At 53.1% G+C, this 16,254-nt stretch overlaps 2 protein-coding genes across 3 annotated transcripts; one reads left to right on the forward strand and one right to left on the reverse strand.

Annotated features, from left to right (window-relative positions):
• Positions 1-1,304: 1,304 nt before the first annotated feature.
• On the reverse strand, positions 1,305-9,789 carry STXBP2 (syntaxin binding protein 2). The gene is made up of 19 exons (XM_051972534.1): positions 9,727-9,789; positions 8,487-8,536; positions 7,913-7,994; positions 7,607-7,683; positions 7,434-7,512; positions 7,220-7,323; positions 6,958-7,106; positions 6,054-6,138; positions 5,829-5,959; positions 5,610-5,717; positions 5,231-5,288; positions 4,691-4,756; positions 4,022-4,102; positions 3,582-3,720; positions 3,341-3,450; positions 2,892-2,987; positions 2,509-2,594; positions 2,215-2,375; positions 1,305-2,065 (listed from the first exon to the last, which is right to left on the reverse strand). Exons 1-19 carry the CDS (start codon positions 9,761-9,763, stop codon positions 1,980-1,982), a joined length of 1,785 nt encoding a protein of 594 aa, XP_051828494.1. The 5' UTR covers positions 9,764-9,789; the 3' UTR covers positions 1,305-1,979.
• A 104-nt stretch (positions 9,790-9,893) lies between these two features.
• PCP2 (Purkinje cell protein 2) lies at positions 9,894-16,253 on the forward strand. 2 transcript variants are annotated; one of them, XM_051972538.1, is made up of 6 exons: positions 9,894-10,039; positions 12,482-12,608; positions 12,682-12,834; positions 14,694-14,808; positions 15,122-15,264; positions 16,060-16,253. In XM_051972538.1, exons 2-6 carry the CDS (start codon positions 12,597-12,599, stop codon positions 16,177-16,179), a joined length of 543 nt encoding a protein of 180 aa, XP_051828498.1. In that variant the 5' UTR covers positions 9,894-10,039; positions 12,482-12,596; the 3' UTR covers positions 16,180-16,253. The 2 variants fall into 2 exon arrangements, with proteins under 2 accessions (XP_051828498.1, XP_051828497.1); XM_051972537.1 differs by lacking the exons at positions 9,894-10,039; positions 12,482-12,608; positions 12,682-12,834 and adding an exon at positions 13,837-13,992.
• Position 16,254: the final 1 nt, after the last annotated feature.

Genomic DNA, 16,254 nt, shown 5'->3' on the forward strand with positions numbered 1-16,254 from the left:
GAGGACAGTCTGCCCCAAAGGGGAAGGAAGGTGTGGGGGAAGGGAGAAACAGCTGCAGAGAGGAAGTAAGCACCATCTGGGAGCTTCCAATTTTAACTAATAAAGTTTTGTGGTCGGTCGGTTTTGTTGTTGTCTCCAACTCCAGTTTTCTTGGCAGAGATGCTGGGGAGGTTTGACATTTCCTTCAACTCGTTTTACAGACGGGGAAACTGAGGCAAACAGGATGAAGTGACTTATCCAAAGTCACACAACTAGCGAGGGGCTGAGGCTAGATTTGAACCCAGGAGGAGGAATCTGGCTCCAGGCCTGGTGCTCTCTCCACTATAGCACCACCTAGTCGTCCGATAAACTTTGCCAATAACTAAATTCACTTATTTGCGGCAGATGACCAAGTACAGTCAATGCCTTCCAAGTCTTGGCATTCTGGGGCAAACCACCTCCATCCTTGGGCCAAAACTTCCTTGTGGGTTATCCCCATCTTCATCACCACCCCTCACTCCCTGAACGCTGGCTTCCATTCTCCCAGCAGGCAACAGTCCTCACGGCCAAACCCAGGGCCCTATTCTCAGTCTGTTCTCCCTGACCCTCCTCTAGTTTTTGTAGTTAGTTGAATTTCCTCCTACCTCTGACCTCATTGCCATCCCCCAGGCTCAATTCTGACTCTTCCCTCTCCTACGCTTCCCCCACCACTACTAGGACCCATCTCCTTTTCTCAGTCCCACTCTCCTGGTCCTTCCCATCACCTTTCACCTTTCATGGTCTCCCTCCACCAGCTCTGCCCTTCTCCACGCAGAATGAGTGCCCTCTCCTTGGAGCCAAAGGAGCCTCTCTAATGCTTAGAGAAGATGTCTTAGGACATGGTCACCCCCAGGACTACACATCCACAACTAGCCTCAGAGGGCACTCAGCCCGACCCTTTCATTGCACAGTTGAGGAAACATCACCCAAGACGGGAAAATGAAGAGGGTAAGGACCATCTTGCTCTTAATCCTTATAAGCTGGAGCAAGTTAGCAAAGACTAAGCTTAATAACTATCAGGGAGGTAGTGAGTGTATCCACTGCTTAAATTAGATTGATTGAGTACATGCCTTATCCTTGCCCCCAGTGGATGGATGGGACCAAGGGGTTGCTGTGAACCTGGGCACAAGGGAAGGGAAAGCCCGGCGGCACACGAGACTTCAGGAGTGATGTCTTTTCCATGTCCCAGGTCCCTCTGGGAGTCAGTCTGGTGAAGCTTATGAACCCTTCCCTTCTCAGAACCGGGTTTTTAAATGCATAAAACAAAATACAGAGGAGGAAACCAATTATATTGAAATAAAGATGTAATTTTTTCTTCCCACTGAAGTCCACAGAGATCCTGAAAATCTATCCACAGACCCCAGGTGAAGAGCCCCTAATCTAGGGGAAAGTCCCTTACTTTCTTTATAAGGAGCCCTCAGATGCCCAAAAGAGGGAGAGCAGTGGCCAACACCACCATTCATCCAGGAGCTCATCGCCACCCGCCCAGAGAGCCGTCTTCCACTTCCATGTCTTCCCCCTCCAATCAAACCTTCATGTCACGGCCAGTGCCATCTTCGCTATGGACATGATTAGAAAAGGAAGCGGGCCAGCCCAGCAGTAAGACTGAGGGATGGCGGAGAGACATCAGAGCGTGGGGCTGGTACCTACAGGATGTGAGAGCTCGAGGAAGGCCGTCAGGTGGACACTGCCCCCAATGGGGCGGACAGGGACAAGCGCCGCACGGGCCAAGAAGGAGCCGCCGGGCTGGGATCCATCCTCACAAGGCATCAAAGAAGGTACACATCAGTCCCCTCACTTCTGCGCTCCAATGGTGAAGGCTCCCTGAGGTCAGGGCTGCTAGGAGGGTCTGGACGCAGGAAGAAGGTGACCCAGAGAGGGGGTGAGGTGAGATCGAGGATCGATGGGATTTTATTGCCTGTTGGGTGCAGGGGAGGGGAATGCATCAAGCTGCTCCGGCCTCAAGGCATGGGGTGGTCCTCCAGCTTCTGGTCCAGATTCTTGAGGTCATCCAGGAACTGGGTGGGAGTGAGGATGTGCGAAGAGCCTATCAGGCACAGAAAGGTTAGCTGGAGTTTCCGCCTTCCAAGAGTTGGGCAGCAGTTGTCCCAGACCCCTTCCCTCAGGGGTCCAGGAGTCCTGCCCCCACCCCCACCTCCTCCAGGGCCTCTGGCCCCCAAACTAGCCCCAACTCACCAATGAGCACCTCCCACTTTCCCTCGGTGGCCCGGGTCACCTCATAGGCTGCCCGCATCTCAGACATTGCCACGCCCCCCAGTATGTAAACCAGGAGTCGAGGCCCGGCCCGGGAAGATTCCACCGAAGATTTGTTCTTGTGCCAGTGACCAAAGCGGGCGCTGAAGAGGACAGGAAGTGCACTGAATCCCGGGAGGACCAAGGCCTTGCCCTCCCCCAGCCCCAGGTGGTTCTTAAGAACTCCGAGCTGGCTGATGGCAAAGGGCAGCTCCCCCCACCCCACCCCCACCCCACCTGACGGCAGTCTGGGAGCTGGCAGCAGGGGCTGGGTCAGACACAAAGGGCCACAGTTTCCGGTCCAGCTTGTCCTCCACGGCATCCTGGGGAGGGAGCACACACAGGCTCAGTGTCCTTCATCACCCCGCCTCCTCCGGGGGGCCTCCCAGGGATCATGGATCAGATGCCAGGATAATGCCCGTAATGAGGGATTTGCCATTAAGCCTCGCTGTGGCTTAAGGGGGCGGGCGAGGGGGATGAGAGGGGTGTGGGCGTTGCGGGGGAGCTCTGGGAAAGATCAGAGAAGGGAAATAGGGAAGCAGGAGGCCAGAGCTTACGGAGACTGGGGGAGGCCGGGAGGTGACTAATGATCATCACAGGATTATTGCCCTCCCTCTCACCTCCATCACGTCCTTGATGACGGGTGTCCAGCGGGACAGCTGGTAGGTCGGCTCCAACCTCTCCTTTCGCTCCCCTCGGGTAGAGACCCCGGAGGCCTGGAGCAGGGGATGGAGGGGAGGGGGTCATGGACAGGGTGGGGGGAGGGGGGCACCTGCCCAAGCAGCAAAGCAGTCCAGGCTAGAAAGAAGAATAGACAGAAAAAGAGACACAGAAAGACAGAGGCTGAGCCCAGAGACAGAACAGAGGAAAGGGGAGAAATGGGAGAGGCTGCAGCTTCAAGAATACGGGACCAAGCCAAGAATTTGTCTTCCTCCCTGGGGACAGTGAAGCTCCCCACCACCACGTCTTCCAGGGTCTGACACCTCCTCCACAACTGCCTCACTCACGCCAAGGGCCAGCTCCATGCCAGGGGCAACAATGACTGCTACCATCCCTCCTGGCCCCATACCGTGGCGATGGTGACCGTGGTCCCTAGCAGCTCCAGGTTCCGGATGAGGTTGCTATACGCCTGCACGTTGGCATGTTGGATGAGCTTAGCCAGATTCTCCTCGGTTACTCCTGGGGATACATATGCATGGGGGTCCATGTTTAGATACACGACATGTCCCTGGGTACCCCGAGAAGAAGAGATCAGGGGATGGTGGGAAAGGGCAATGACCAAAGCTCTACCCCACCATGCATGTTCATACCATTCCGTAGCAAGATATAGAGTAGGAGGATACGGATCTTATCATACGGAGGGACCCCCGTGTCCAACAGCACAGGAACAATGAGCTTCATGGCATCTTTAATCTTCTCCCCTTCTGCATCTGTGCCCAAAGCCAGATCCTGGGGAGCCAGGGTAGAGGCAAGAGCTCAGCCACCACAATGGGGCCCACATGGCCCAGGAGCCCCAAGATCTCTCCCTCCACTGAGTCTGGTCCCACTGGAACCCTGAGCCCCTGCCCCTCTATTGAACCTGGCCCTCTCGGAGCTCTGAGCTCCTGCTCCTTCACTGAGCCCCTGCCCCTCCACTGAACCTGGCTCCCCTTGCAGCTCTGAGCTCCTGCTCCTTCACTGAGCCCAGCCCCCTGGCACCCTGAGCCCCAGGTCCTTAGGTGCCAACCCCCAAGAACTGAGGGCCCTCAACCTGCTCGACGCTGCAGAGCCTCTCCACGGTGCCCTTGAAGTGCTTCATGCAGTCATCAGCCAAGTTCAAGTGTGTTGAGTACTAGGAACCAAACATCAAGTGTCCTGGCGGGAGCTGAAATAACCCGGACCCTCCTTCCCCAGTTAGGCTGCTTCCTCTCCACGCCCTAAGATCCCACTCTGCTGCCTTCACGTTCTCCCGATGAAACGTGCCATCTTCCACCACCATCCCTTTGCAGGACCATCTCTTATGTTTAATTTGCTCTCCCTCCTCACCTTTGCCTACCCGCTTCCCACCTGGCATCCTTCAAGACTTGGTTCAAACCACCTCTGGGAGGAAGTTGGGCCAAGTTTCCCTCTCAGATTACCTCCCATCTCCTCCACAGATCTTGTCTGAATGGCGTTGTTTACAAGCTGTCTCTCCAACTATGACCTCCTTGAGAACAAGGACTATGTTTTGCCTTTCACACTACCCCTAGCACTTAGCATTCAGTAAGAGCTTAATAAATGTTTGCTGCATGACTCGGAGCCAGTAGAGCCAGTAAAAGCCTGATCCAGACCCCAGGGGGGAAGCTGGCAAGAAGGCGGGGTACCTGGCCCCTCTACTCAATTGGTGCCTCAGGACAGTCCCCAAAGTCCACCCAGCCAGTGGGCCTTGGGCTCCCCTCACCTTGTTCAGTTCCTTCTGATACTGGGGCATCTTTTTCAAGATGTGGGAGAGATCTTTGATATTGGCCTTGGAAGGAAAGGGACAAGACAACAGTGGGATTTAGGCCCTCCAATCAGCCCCTTCTCCCCAAAATGCTAAAACATCACCCCAATGTCCTAAGCCTAGTTACTCAACTCAGTCCCATTCCCCATCCCACTTCTGAGGCCCATCTCATCCAAAATGCTCCCACCTCCAACGTTCTAGATCTGGGCTCCCTCCAGCCAGTCCTAGATCCCCAACCTAGACCCCAAGGCTCGCCCACTCAAATTCACCCCAACCACCATCACTCAAAGTCCCTTCTATACCCCAAGATCTGCTCCACAATCCTGCACCCACTACTTTCGCTCCAGCAGAGCTGAACCCTTACCAACCCAAATGCTTTCCTAACACCACTACTCAAGGGATTCACCTCATCGTGGAGTCCCAAACTCACTTTTTCCTCCCCACAGGTCTGTTCTCTTCCACTCAACCTGGCCCCAGACAAACAGGAGGCCCTCTCACCTTATCTGTAGTCAGCCTCTTGCTCTCACAGAAGGTCTTCAGCAGCTCTGTGACCTTCCTACAGATGTCAAAGAGGATATTGAGGACATAATATGGGAACAAGCACAATAGGGGCTGGGCTGATTGGCTTGGCACATAGGGATTGGGAAAGGTGGGCATAAAGGGAAGGGGTTTGCAGATTTAAAGGTGGAAGGAATCGTATGAGTCCAGTCTAACCCCCTTGTTTTGCAAATGGGGAAACTGAGGCCCAGTCACATACACAATAGACTAGAGCTAGGGAAAGTATGAATGCAGCTCTTCTCCCTACCTCTTGCCACCTTCCAAATAGGGAGGTCAGCCTGGATTTGATCCAAGGCCCTCTCCCCCTAAGGGGACCTACCTGGACACATCTGCAATGTGCATGTGCCTCAATTCCACCCACAACTCATCATCCTCATCCAGCAGCACAGACTTCTCCCGGGCCTCACTCAGACCTGTGGTCTCATACCTGGAAGGACAGGACACAATGCTCCTACACACAGAATGGTCTGGAGGATGGGCCTAGTTCTCCCCTATATACCTCGCCCAAAGGTGGCCACTGCCATTCCCACATTCACACCTGTAGGTATCCTGCTGGATGTCCAGAAGGTCATAGGCCATGGCCTGGAAAGTGAGCTCATGCAGCAAAGGAGACACAGGGTCTGAGCCCCGGTCCACAATCAGGAGCTGAGAGCGCATCTTCTCAGGGCCCTGGAGACAGACACAGCAAGAGGGGGAGAGCTGAGCCCAAGAAAGGTACCACCCCTGCCCCCACCCGCATCCCCCTACTCAGGCTGGCTCTCACCTCCCCCAGACTGGGATTGTCTGCTTTGAAGGCATTGAGCTTGGCAAGGACAGCATGGGCAAGCTGGGCTGTGTCCTCAGACCCCCTGTGAAAAGGTCAAGGGTACTGGAATAAATTTATGCCATAAGAAATGACCACAAAGAGTTTACAAGGAAACTGAGGAGAACAGAAAAATCTGTAAACTGGTACAGAGTGAAAAGTACAGTCCCAGAAAACAATTTATACAATGACAGTGACATTAGAAAGACATGCAACTTTGAAAGATCTGAGAACTCTGGTCAATACCAATGACCAACCACAAGTCCTGAGGGCTGAAGATAAATGCCATTCACTTCCTGCCAGAGGAAATAGACTTAAAGTGCAGAAGAAGACATACATTTAAAAATGGCCAGTGTGGGAATTTGTGTTGCTAGACTGGGAATGTTTAGTATGAGGATTTTCTTTTTAATTGTTCATTGCGGGTGGAAGATATTAAATAATAAATGCTTGCAGAAATAAATACATTTAAAAAAAAAAGAAAATGTAGGAGATACAGGTAGGGGAGAGGGAGGAACTGGAGGCCCCCCAAACTGTTCTAACACTATAAGTTGGACTAACAAGGGCCTAAGCTTGTGGTCTGCTCTACAAAGTATGTTTGTTCTGACTGGGAAAGATGGGGGTAAGGGATCAGAGGCAGGATCAGGGACTGGGGCAGAAGGGAAAGGACTCCAGTGGGGCACCATAGTACAGGACAGTAGATGATGACAGGAGAGTGGGGGGTGAGGCAGGAAATGAAGGAAAAGGTTGAAAGGAAAAAATTAGGAGACAAGAAAAGCAGCCTAGGGACTTCCAGAAGGAGGGGAGGTCCGTGGGGCAGAGGGACAGGGAAAGGGCAGGGTCCGGGGGCAGCAAAGGGAAGTCACACCTTCGGTAGCGAATAGCAGGGTACTCGTGCAGAGTGGCGCAGAGAGTGGCGATCTGCTGGGCCAACCTCTCCAGCTGCTGGATCCTTGTGTTAGCCCGGAAGGGGCAGTACAAGTTGTAAGTACTATGGGCCGCATCCAGGGAAAACACCTAGGAGGGTGAAGGCTAAAGTTGTAGAGTCTGGGGGACATCCTGACTGAAGTAACCCTGACCTTCCTTCCCCACTCAATCCTTATCGCCATCATCCCAGGGCTGGGCCCCACCTGGGACTCGTAGGGAAGGAAAGCCAAATGAATCTCCTTCAGTGTCTTCACCGCCTTGGCCAGCCTCGATCGGCCCAATTCGAGGAAAAGGGGCTCAGGACACGCTGGGTGGGGAGGAAAGTGGACAAGGAGAGTCACAGCAGGACTCCTGCTCCGGCCCCTAGAACGCATTCCCCTGTCTCCTCCCCCCAAAGCCCGCGACCCTGTCACTCACTGTCTGTGAAGAAGATGTGGGCCGCTTTGTAGGTAAAGGTAGGGGTTCCCCGGAAGTCATTGATCAGAGCCTGGACAGACTGGGAGAAACGGCACAGTCACTCCCTCCGGCCCCAACCAGAGGCAGGAGAGAAAGTTCTCAGCCTGAGGACTTTCCAGCCCAATGGCCTTTACCTTCTCACACGGGCTCAACAGGTAAATGGCTTCCAAGCTGGGGATGGGTTCCCTGCGCTTGTTAATGTCCTCCACAACTGGACATCCATTCATGGCACCACACCGAGCGAAGTAACAGGAGAGGGAACACAACAACATGGCAGACTGTGGGGAGGTCCCGGGGACAGGCAGCTGCCCAGCACCCCCCACCCTGCCAGCAGGAGCCAGAGGAGAGCCAGGCCCCAGGCCCGCGGGGATGCAGACGGAGTCATTCCCTTGGTGAGTCACGGGACGCGCTGCCCAGCAAGGTGGGGGCCCCATACTCACTGGTGATGCCCTCCGCCAAAATGTCAGACATCTTACAGCAGGAGGACAGGATCCGCATGCTGGGGCGGTCCATGACGAGGACCTACGGTACAGAGCTGTAACTAGGATAATGTCGCCGGGGGGGCCCCCACGGGCCTCTGCCCTTTGTACCCCCCGAAGGGGTGGCAGGGGAAAGGAGGACCCAGGAGAGAGGAAGGTGCCCGGTCAGTGAAAGTTAGGGAAGCGGGGGGCAGCAGATCACCCCCGCCCTGGGGGTAGCATTCTGAGGACCACCCCGTCTGAATCTGACTGAAGTAACCCTGGCCCTGCCCTTCCTTCCTGAATCTGACCCAAGTACCAAGATTTCCAATTGTGACTGCTACCCTCAGTTCCAGGAACAGCAGCCCCTCGATGACCAGGACCTTTGACCTTTCTGCTCGCCCATCCCAAGGGGCGGAGCTCCCGCCATTCTCCCCTTGGCTCCTCTTAAGCCCCCTCTGAAGGTCCTGTCCAAGAAGTCTCCCCTAGGCGACCTAGAGCAAGAGCTTCTAAAGCTCCCCGGGGAATCCAGATATCCTGGCTCCCAGGACCCTACCTTCCATTCTCCATTCTTCTTGACACTTCGAATAACTCCGCTCAGAATCTCTGCAAGGGGAGAGGAGGGTAAGAAAGGCTGGCTGAGGACCAGCCTCTTTCCAAGAGGGCCAGGCTCAACAAGTACCGTGACCCCCAGCGCCTGGGCTGTCCTAGATCTCTTATCCTGCCGCTTGCAGCTAGAAGGCTGGGAGCCCAAGTCCGCTCCGGCTGAGCCAGGGCTCCCACCGAGTCCCTCGACATTAACCCCCCCCCCCTTCTGGAGCCCCTGTGGAAACGGGCTGAGAATCAAAAGCCCCAGATTCAAATTCCAGCCGAGGCTCCGAATTCAGTCTAACTTTGCGCAAGAACCTGCCCCTCCGCGAGCCTCAATTGGGCGAAACGGCACAATCTAGAAAGGCCACCGAGGGACGGTCACTGCCAAGGCCGGGCCAAGCCAGGGTCAGAGAGGGCCTCATCACCGCCTCCTTATCACCGCCGAAGGAAACAGCTGGGCCCAAACCATCTCGGCCAAGGGTGGGAAACCACGGGACCAAACTCCCCCTTCCCCCTCCGACTGACCAGGGGTGGGGCCCAGTTTCTGCTTCCGGCTACCACTCCCTCCATTGAGGATCCCAAAGCGCTTCCAGCTCACCCAAAGTGAAATAAGGGCGTGCGGGTTAGGGGCGGAGGACACCGAGGCGGCCCTCCGGACCTTCCCCGGGGATCCATCACCCAGGCTTCTCGCTCCCTGAAAACGCCCTGCCTAGAGACCCAGGAATCCGGAGCCCCCCACTAAGTGTCCCGAGCGTCTGGATTCCTCCCCTCCCCAAGGGTTCGGGCGTCTCTGTCTCAGCCCCGCGCCGGGCAGGCCCCCGAGCCTGGTCTCTCAAACCCCTCATTCATTCCATAAGCATTTATTAAGTGCCTATTATTTACGAGCCTCCCATCCCCCTCCCAGGAGACCCAGGCCCTCTCTCCCCCGTGGCTTTTCTGTAGCCTCCTCCCCTAGGGGCCGAAACGCCCCGACACCGAGCCCCGCCCTCCGGGGACCCGGGAATCCGAACTCGTCGGGTTTCCAAGAGCCCCCCTCTTCCAGGGGAGCCAGGGCTGGGTGCCCACCTAATTCCTCTCCCAAGTTTCCAGCCACTCTCCTTCTGGGAGCAGGTGTCCGAGCTCCCAGCCACCCCTCCCCCTTCCCAAGGACCCAGGTGTCTCGGCCCTCGGTCCCACTCCCCAATAGGATAAGGGGTACTACTCACTCTCCCCCACCACCGCCTTCAGCCCCGAGGGCGCCATCTTCCCCCTGGGGCCACCGCTTCCGGGTCTGGCCCAGGAGGGGCGGGGTCTCTACTCGCGTCAGGACAGGAGGCCACGCCCCTTTCCACCTGGCGTGGGCCCCTTCCCTCACCTGGCCACGCCCCAATCACCTGACCCAGCTCCCTAGCTCCCCACCCCGAGTCACTTTCTTCTCCCGGAGTCTGTTTCGCGAAGGTGGAAAGATGGGAAAGGTCTGTTTGGCGTCGGCAGCACTCGTGCCCGTTATAACGAACTCCCGATAATAGTTTCCCAAAGGTAATAAAATGTGGGGATGACAATAGCACCCAGCTGCGAGGGTGTGTAGTCGGAAAGCACTTTGCAAACCTCAAAGCGCTCTCTAGGACCAGTGTTGTTGTTAATGACAAAATTACACAAAAAGACGTTCGACGTGGCTCACCCGGCCACAAGTCACAAAGTCACCTAATAATATCTCCTCTATAGAGAGCGTGAAAGTTTGCGAACGCTGTTGTCGCTACTGGGTTAGAAAAGATCAGTGATCAGTTCTGACGGACGCCGCTCTTTTCAACAATGAGGTGATTCAGGCCAGTTCCCATGGTCTTGTGATGGAGAGAGCCGCCTGCCCCAGAGAGAGACTGTGGGGGCTGAGCGTGGACCACAACACAGCATTCTCCCTTCTTTTGTTGCTGTTTGCTTGCTTTTTGTTTTCTTTCTCTTTTTCCCTTTTTGATCTGATTTTTCTTGTGCAGCAAGATAGTTGTGAAAATATGTATAGAAGAATTGCACCTGTTTAACATATTGGATTACTTGCTCAAGGGGGAGGGGATGAGAGAAACGGAGGGGGGAAATTTGGAACACAAGGTTTTGCAAGGTGAATATGAGAATCATCTATGCGTGTGTTTTAAAAATAAAAAGCTTTAATAAAAAATTTTTAAAAATAAAAGATCAGAGATTTACCTATGGGTCATATAACACAAACGGTATCAATCCGATTAATTAGGTCTCTTCTTCCCCCCTCTCTGCTTCCCTTCCTTCCCTCCTTTCTTCTTCCCCCCTCTCTGCTTCCCTTCCTTCCCTCCTTTCTTCTTCCCCCCTCTCTGCTTCCCTTCCTTCCCTCTTTTCTTCTTCCCTCCTTTTTTCTTCCCTCCTTTCCTTTCTTCCTTTTCTTCCTTTCTTCCTCCTTCCTACCTTTTTTTTTCTTTCTTTCTTCCCACTCTCCTTCCTTCCTTCTTTTCTTGCTGATTTCATTGATGTATGTAGATCTGCCTCTTGAAACCCCTATGAGTACTACTTAAAAGTTCATTATTCTTATAGTCAAAGAACACGTAGTGCAATGAAAGGCGAAGGGATTTGTCCAGAGTCACACAGCCAGGATTCAGCTGAGGTAGGACTGGAATCCATATCCTCCTGCCACTAACTCTGTCTCCACTGTGCCAGTGCAACAATTACTGTGCCTGTCTCTCCCACACAGTCACACAAACCCCCTACTGCCAGACCTAATCCTACTATTGATTTAAAGACATTAGGAGACTCGCCCAAGACCATACAGTAGGTGAGCGTCAGGTGTGGAAGGCAAACCTAGCTCTTTCTAACTCTAACTCCGCTATTATAACCATTACATTACACTGCCTCTTTAAAAAAAGTTTTTTTCAATTAACAAATTGATTTCTTCTCCTTCCAACCACCACCCCTTTCCCACAGGGAAAAACAAACAAACAAAACCCTTGTAACAAATATGCAGTCAAGCACAACAAATTCCTGTATTTGCCGGGTCCAAAAACTTGTTCTCATTCTGCCCCCTGAGTCAATCACCTCTCTGTTAGGAAGCAGATAGCGTGCTTCATCAAGGCTACTGCCTCGTGAGCTGTCTCAAGGACAGACACAGTGGCACAGTTCTGCATTCACTAGTGTATGCTCACACGGCCAAAGGACACAGGGATGCATTTATCTCACACACAGATAAGCCCCCTGCCACTCTCTGGGGCTGATTCCTCCTCTCTAAAATGAGGTGATTGAACTAGATATTCAGCTTCTTCCCAACCTCTGACACACATACAGAAAAACAGCCACGCATTCTAACCCCCTTACAGGGAGGGCCCCGGAACCCCCTCTGTCCCAAGAAGGGATCAGTGTGGTCAAAACCCCAGGCACCTCCCATGGAGTCACCTGAAGAAGGGGGAGGTAGAGGGATTTGTCACCCAGGAGAATGTAGGTATTCGGGAACAATTATGTATCATTCTCCATCCCAAGACTGTGTGAAAAATGATGCAGAAAATAAAGGGCTCATGACACTGCTCTCCCCTAACATCACCTCCAACACTCTTAAGACAGCATTCACGATCTGCTTCTGCTATGGAAGGATCTGACCCAAGACCTTACACACACACACACACACACACACCCCAGTTCTGAATGGGGGATTCAGGAAATAGAATTTTGAAGACTTCAGTTTGAGGAGCTGGAAAAGCTTGGGGGGCTGGCAGTTTGGGGAAATGAGGGATGGAGATCTTGGGTACCTCCAGCTCCTGCTCCTCCCCTAGCCAGGTTGTTGTGGTAACTACTCCAAAGCTTGGACCCAAAGGCTATGCAGAGCTGGTAATAAGGCCCTTGTGGGTATATAAGGAGGTAAAGACCCCTCTAGGGAGGAGAATAATCTCATTCCCTAAGGAAGCATTACCAAGGAGACTGAGTCAACCAATACCAGTCTGACCAGAAAGGTCCCTCTGTATCTTTGGACAGGTGGACAGAAGAGAAAGGAGACATTGGTTAGGGGTGGTGAGAGTGGAAAGTCAAGGGAAGATGCCCTGATGCTCAAAGGTCTTCATACAGCAGGAAAAGGCTTTTTGTGGGAAGGATGCATTCCCAGGTAAAAGTTAGGAGGGCTGGGACTGGGACTGGAGTAAAGTGAGGAGCAAATCTCCAATTCCTCTCTCCTACAGAGAGGCTCTGAGCACCGCCCACGAGGCCACGGGCTCCGTCTTCTCCATGCCATCTCCCGCTTGGCCTCCCCCTATGCAGCCTTGCCCCCCAGGTGTCTGGGAGACCCTACCTTGAGCCTTCAGTACACCTGCTCCCAGACTCCGCTATCCCAGGTGAGAGCTGCTAGGGCAGAGTATAGATCCTATGACTCTGGGGTATATGACACAGGTGAGTTTAGGAAAAGGACTACAGGTCAAAAAATGTAGAAATCATGTGTTGAGGGAGAGAGAGCCAGGGCCCAGGGAGTGAGGTAAAGTTGGGGGGAGGAGGAGGAGGCCTAGGCATCTCACCCCCAATCAGCACCTAGTGTAGTTCCACAAAAACAATTATCTGGATGATCTTTATGGGGCTTAGTCTGGGTGGGAGCAGATGGAGAGGGGGGGACTCCCAGATGGAGTCTAGGATTTGGGGCTTGGTGGAGGATCGTGGGTGTTCCCCCACCCTTTAAAAGTCCTACTCCAGATGCCAAGAGCAACAGTGGGAGCTGGAATCAGGCATCTGCAGTGAGTCTAGGGGCAGAACTCCAGAAGAAGGGGAACACAAGAGGGGGAGCAAGGGGTCTAGTAAGGGATTACCTAGGGATCCAGACTGATGGCTGATCTGGAAGAGAAAAAGGAAGAAGAAGCAGATTCAAGTGCTCCCAGTGAGGTAATAGGGGACCCATTCTGGTCAGGAGGGTCTGGGGGATTAGTAGCAGCCCAGGAAGCGAAGACATTGGAGCAGCTCCTCCATTTTACCACCCCACCTAGTGCTCCCTTGTGATCTCCATGTCCTGCTAGGTCTCAGATCGCCCGATTGTACCAACACGACTCTAATTAGCAGGTATCTCATTAGCAAGGCCAGTGTCTCCAAAGGCTTAGAGCCAAAAAGGAGGCCAATGACCCAGTTTCCAGTTTGAGGGGGAGGGAGGAGGATGGAAAGGGATACCTGGGTGCAAGACCCTAGTTAAGGTGAGAAGGCCGCAAAGTCATGGGGAAGGGGGGGTCAGTGGCAATCCAGAAGCTAGGGGAGGGGGAGGTTGTGACTCTCCCAAGGGAGTAACTTGTTCCCAAACATCTACTTCAGCCTCTGATCTAGGCCACTGGAGTTGGCACTAACAGATGCCTCTCCCCAGAGCCAGCTGCAGCCACATGGCTGTAGCCAGAACTATCCTGATTCGGGGGTCCCTAGGGGCAGAAGTGGGAGTGGGGACAGTGCAGGAAGGCAAGCCATTTATATCATTCACATCGCATTCTTATGCCAGAGACCAGACAGTGCAGCTTCAGACCATGGTAAGATGGGCAGGGGGTCACCCATCATCGCTAGGGTAAGGAAGGGAAAGGGGTTTTCTTTTTTCTTTATGGAGGTGGGGACAAAAAGGTTATTTGTGCCCTTCCCCACAGAACTGGGAGAAAACTAGTGACCTAGGCTTGGGAAAGGAATGAAGAACAGCAATCCAGATCACGGAGAAGGGGCTCAGGGGTGGGCCAAGACTTGGGGAGCGTGGTGGGTGCGCTGGAGGTGGCCTGAGACCATCCTCACTTGGGGTGGAGGGGAGGTAGAGGAAATAAGCCAAGGGGAAGAGAAGACTCCCCTGTTCTCATGGGGAAGGGGAGGATTTACAAGAACTGTCAGCTCCATTTCTCCATTTGATCCCAGGTAATTTCGAAAGTCAAGAGGTTTGGCAAGAGTGTGTGTGTGGAAGTGGGGTGGCTGTGGGGAGAAGCCTAAAGAGGAGGGAGTATGAAATAAAAAGTCTGGATGAAGTAGGTCCATTTGCAATCAGGAAGACCTAGGATCAAATTGTGACTGACTCTACTATGACCTGAGATGTCACTTAACCCTTGAGTTTCTTTATCTGAAAAATGAGGCAGTTGAACCCAATGGTCTGTAAGATCCCTTCTAGAACTGGATCTAGGATCCCTAGTGGAGAGAGGCTCTTAGGATTAGAGGATGATAGTACTAGGGCTAACTCCAGAAATCAATAACTCAGGCAGGGACCCCGGAAGAGGATGGATTCTTCAACCTGCTAACCCATGTCCAGGGTGGTCGGATGGAGGAGCAGCGCTGCTCTCTGCAGATTGAACCAGGCCAGGGGCCTCCCAACAGTGAGTGAACCTAGAAGGGTGAATGTCTATATATATCAGGTGAACCTGGATGAATGCAGATTATCTGCGTTCATTCCGTGAATGAGTGTACATTTGTATAACTACGCCCAGAAAGCCCTCTTGTAATTAGAATCAGGTTCTTGGGTCTCCTGTTTCCTGCAGGACTAGGCTTTTGGTCATCTTCCCAGACATTCCCAGCCCACCCCCAGGAATTTATCTTCCCAGATTCCCTCCACAGCTGGCCCCAACATCCTCCAGAGTGCTCAAGCCTCCCCTCAGCATCTATTCTGTCCTTTTCATCTTCTTCCCCCAGAGAACAGTCATAGCCCCAGTCCTGCGGCTCCTCCGGAGATGGACAATCTGATAGACATGCTGGCCCACACCCAGGGACGTCGTATGGATGACCAACGTGTCAGCATCAACTACCTGCCTGGCTTCCAGTCTGGGGCCCCTAAGGTACAGGGCTACACCGTGAGATTGGGAAAGGAAAGCAGGTCCTTGAGTCAGCAGGAGTAAAGCTGGGAAACAGATTGCTCAAGTTCTAAAGAATGTGTTTAGCAATTTAGCAAAACTCTGAGAAGAAAGGATGGGAAAGGTTGTTTGGTTTTCCGGTTTGATTTTTTATTTTTGGGGGGTGGGGAAAAAGGGGCTGCTCCACTTCCTTTAATCCACCTCTTGTTAATCTCTGGTCTCCCTCCTCTTAAGCCTAAGCTTTCCAGTCTCACAAAAGTTAGATTCTCTAGGAACAGAACCCAGGTATCCTGGACATCGTATCTCCGAGACCCCAAGAATCAAGATATTCCCCCCAACCGCATTCATTAGCTTTTCCTTCAGGCCCCACATCCTTTAACCCTCCCTTCCATGAAGTCATCAGTCAATTCCCAACATGCCAAGATAACCTCATTGGCTTTGCTGGGGGGTTTTCTTGGGTTCAGAAGATCCAGAAGTGTAAGAAAAAGGCCTCAGGTAGACAAAATAGAAAAGTCCTGTTTCTAGGGAAGAAGGCTCCTGTTTATTTCTGCCTTTACTGAAAGTAGGCCAGGAGAGAAGTAGACCTGGGAGGCAGGATGTCAGGGCTCGGTCCCGATCTGAATATGTAACCTTGGATAAGTCCACATCTCTCTGAAGGCTTCAATTTCCCAAGGTGTATATTGAGGAGATCAGACTTTCTATGGCTCCCTGTCAGATCGGCCACGTCTCTGCTTTCCCGAAGAACATTTCTTAAACTGGTCCTTCTTCCTGTCCCCACAGGATGGTGTGGAGCAAGGAACAGGGAATCGAAGCCACAATCCCCTGTTGGTTCCTCAAGACCCCTCTGCCCTCAGCTTCCGAAGGAACAGCAGTCCCCATCCACAAACTACTGGCCCCTGAGGGTTTGGGACTGACTTGGTTTTCACACTCAACCAGTCCTTCGGCACCAAATAAAAGGCTTGCACATAAACTGAG

Source organism: Antechinus flavipes, chromosome 1, assembly GCF_016432865.1.
Source record: "Antechinus flavipes isolate AdamAnt ecotype Samford, QLD, Australia chromosome 1, AdamAnt_v2, whole genome shotgun sequence".
NCBI classification, from domain to species: Eukaryota; Metazoa; Chordata; class Mammalia; order Dasyuromorphia; family Dasyuridae; genus Antechinus; species Antechinus flavipes.

Excerpts from the sequence above, each read along its gene's own strand:
- PCP2 (XM_051972538.1), top strand. Across the intron at positions 12,835-14,693 it reads CCCAGACTCCGCTATCCCAG|GCAGGGACCCCGGAAGAGGA; the intron begins GTGAGAGCTGCT and ends TCAATAACTCAG. Across the intron at positions 14,809-15,121 it reads AGGCCAGGGGCCTCCCAACA|AGAACAGTCATAGCCCCAGT; the intron begins GTGAGTGAACCT and ends TTCTTCCCCCAG.
- STXBP2 (XM_051972534.1), bottom strand. The coding sequence starts at position 9,763 with ATGGCGCCCTCGGGGCTGAAGGCGGTGGTGGGGGAGA. Across the intron at positions 7,107-7,219 it reads TCCTTCCCTACGAGTCCCAG|GTGTTTTCCCTGGATGCGGC; the intron begins GTGGGGCCCAGC and ends TCACCCTCCTAG. Across the intron at positions 6,139-6,957 it reads CCTGCTATTCGCTACCGAAG|GGGGTCTGAGGACACAGCCC; the intron begins GTGTGACTTCCC and ends ACCTTTTCACAG.